Source organism: Hipposideros armiger, unplaced genomic scaffold, assembly GCF_001890085.2.
Source record: "Hipposideros armiger isolate ML-2016 unplaced genomic scaffold, ASM189008v1 scaffold_129, whole genome shotgun sequence".
Classification (NCBI taxonomy): Eukaryota; Metazoa; Chordata; class Mammalia; order Chiroptera; family Hipposideridae; genus Hipposideros; species Hipposideros armiger.
Genome location: NW_017731479.1, coordinates 3,434,589 through 3,437,295, shown reverse-complemented (window position 1 = coordinate 3,437,295; position 2,707 = coordinate 3,434,589). Strand labels below are relative to the sequence as shown.

At 53.3% G+C, this 2,707-nt stretch overlaps 1 protein-coding gene across 2 annotated transcripts in view; it reads left to right on the top strand.

Moving 5' to 3' along the window:
- Positions 1 to 803: 803 nt before the first annotated feature.
- Positions 804 to 2,707, top strand: part of USP30 (ubiquitin specific peptidase 30) — a 28,757-nt gene continuing 26,853 nt past the window's right edge. Inside the window, exon 1 of one of the 2 annotated variants that reach the window (XM_019649075.1) lies at positions 804 to 1,011. In XM_019649075.1, coding sequence (XP_019504620.1) covers positions 929 to 1,011 — 83 coding nt within the window. In that variant the 5' untranslated portion in view covers positions 804 to 928. The remainder of the gene's footprint in view (positions 1,012 to 2,707) is intronic. The other variant, XM_019649074.1, reaches the window with a different exon arrangement.

Below are 2,707 nucleotides of genomic sequence, written 5' to 3'. Positions count from 1 at the left end.
TGGCTGGTCCAAAGGAAATGTACTTAATACAAAAAAAAATGTAAATGATCTCATTAATTTTTATGTAGACATGACAACATTTTGGACATATTGGGTCAAGTAAAAGATACTGTCAAAACTAATTTCAAGTTGATTTTTGTTTTAATGTGGCTACTAGAAATTTAAAAATGTGGCCTTATGTTTCTATTGAACAGCACTATTCTGGAGACACACAGGCTTGATTAACCATCTTGTTTCCACCAATTGCAAGTTGTGTCAAAAGACTTACTACTCCTCTAAACGTCTTGGGTTCCCTGGATGTAAAATGTGGGTAACGTTAAGGTTGGTGTGAAGATTGTGAATGAATAATGCATGTGACATGCTTAGCAATGCACCTAAGTAAACAATAGGTTTGATGGCTGTTACCAAAGCCCTCCGTTTTACTACTGATTCCATTAAAGACAGACCACATGTTTATTAAAGGCCCTTCCTCTGCAACCTATTTCCATTCAGAAGACTACGGCTGTGCGAGGCCAGATCCCTCTTTCAGGCAGGGGCCGTCCTCTTCACACCAAAAAGTTAAAATGACACAGGGTCCTTCCTGGAAGTGGGATATCTGTATTTATGAACGGAGGCCTCGCAAAACCTGAAAGCAAAGAGGCCCGGGGCATAGGAATTCCTTCAGCCCATTGCTAAGAGGAAGGGATAAAAAAACCCAAAACGGAGCATGTGGTCCGTCAGCTTTTCCTCTCCGGCGACGGCTGCTTCCGTTCCTCCCGGGAGCCGGTCCTTCGGCCTACCTTCCCCCGAGTTGCTGATTCCTCAGCCGCGGGTTCCGCCGCCTCGGGAGCATTAGGAGAGTTCTGTCAGTCCGCCGCGGTAGTGGCGTGGGTGGCGTGGGTGGCGGCGGTAGCGGCGGCGGCGGTGGCGGGCCTCCCGCGCGGCCGCAATGCTGAGCTCCCGAGCCCAGGCGGCGGTGAGCGCGGCGGACAGAGCCATCCAGCGTTTCCTGAGGACCGGGGAGGCAGTCAGGTGAGCTTTGGGGGGCGGGGCGGCCGGAGAGGCCCGGACCAAGGTCCCCAGCCTGGGCCTTTGGTGGCCTTTCCACATCGTAGTCAGGGTCCACAGGGTCAGAGTGAGCATTCTGGGGGTTTCTGCGTTTCGCAGGGCTGGAGGCCCAGCCCCTGAGACGGGAGGGAAGACGGGCCTCTCGGGCTTGCAGGTCTCTGGTAACGCCAATGCTGTCTGCACTCCCGAGTTCCGCTAGCGCCCCAGATTCTATCAGTGCCCCCCACTCCCGCCTGCCAGCATCTCCTCCAGTTCTGACATTGTCCCCAGAACTCCCAGGGAGCCTCAGGCTTGTCAAGACCCCGAATTCTGTCAGTGCCCGTCGGACCTGTCAGTGCTTCGCAGGCTTTCCAGGACTCCTTAATCCTTTCAGGATACCCCCCAATCCTTAGGGGGTCCCAGTTATGTCAGTTCCTGGCCTGCCAGGATGCCCCAGCCTTGTCAAGCTTGCCAGTCCTGCCATAGTTCTCAGTCCTGTCAAGTGCCCCGGGCCTGGCCTGCTAGCACTCTCCCTCCCCTCGTATTTGGTCAGTCCCCCTATTTCTGTCAGTCTCCCCTCCCCCAGTTATGCCAGGGATTTCCTGTTCTGCCTGGGTCCCCAATCTTATTAGTGACTTATTATCTTGCAAGGGTTAAACCAATCAGGACCCCTTTACCTGCTAAAGCTCCCAGTCCTGCTAAGGTCCTCCATTCCTGCTAGGAATCCCCCCCCAATAGTATTGTCCCCAGTCCTGTCAAGGCCCCTATTTCCCTCCCCTTACCGACCCTCCCGTGGGCTTCAGGCTTCAGAGCTGAGCGCTGTGCTTCCACTACTGTCCCTAAATGACTGAGACCTGTTGTGCAAGTCAGCTTCCTTCCTTTGGAACTGGAGTAGGTCTAAAGGACTTATTATCCCAGGGCTGGAAGCTGTCGGTGGCTGTCCTGCCCTGTGCCCCCATTCCATAGATGGGAAAGGGGCCTTGAGATGGCCTTGCTTATGGTCCTGCAGCTGACCTGATAGCAGAGCTGGGGGGAGAAGCCAGACCTTTTTACTCCCAAGCTCCACTACTCTCCTCATGTTGTCATTTGGCAGAGGAATGGCATTTCAAGAATCACCACTTGCCCTTGGGTTTTTGATCCATGCCCCGCGAAGGACATGGGCAAGCCCTCTCTCCCACCCCTTTGACACTCTGTTCTTCAGTTTGCCTTATAAGCTTTGTGGTTATAAGCACAGACTTGGTAGCCTGATGGGCATAGGTTCAGATCCACGCTGCCTCGCTCACTTTGACCAACTTGGCTGCATCTTTTAGTTTCTTCGCCCATAAAAATGGAGATGATAATGGGACCTACCTGTGTGGGATTGTTTTTTTTTTGTTGTTGTTGTTTTTTAAAGATTTTATTGCGGAATTGGGGGAGGGGAACAGTGCTGGGGAATCAGGGGGAGGGGAACAGACAAGTTGCTGTTGTTTTGTTCTTCAGTCTAGTTGTGGAGGTTGTTGCTTCACTGGCCCAAGTTGGCACCATCATTGCGCTTTTCCCGGACGAGGCAGATCGGTCGCCAGCCTCTGGATGGCCGCTCACGGCAGCTCTTGACAGCTCACACCGGCTGCCAGCCACACATGGTAGCTTATGGCAGCCCCACTGCAGCAGGGTCTGCAGCCTACACCGTCGCCGGCGACTC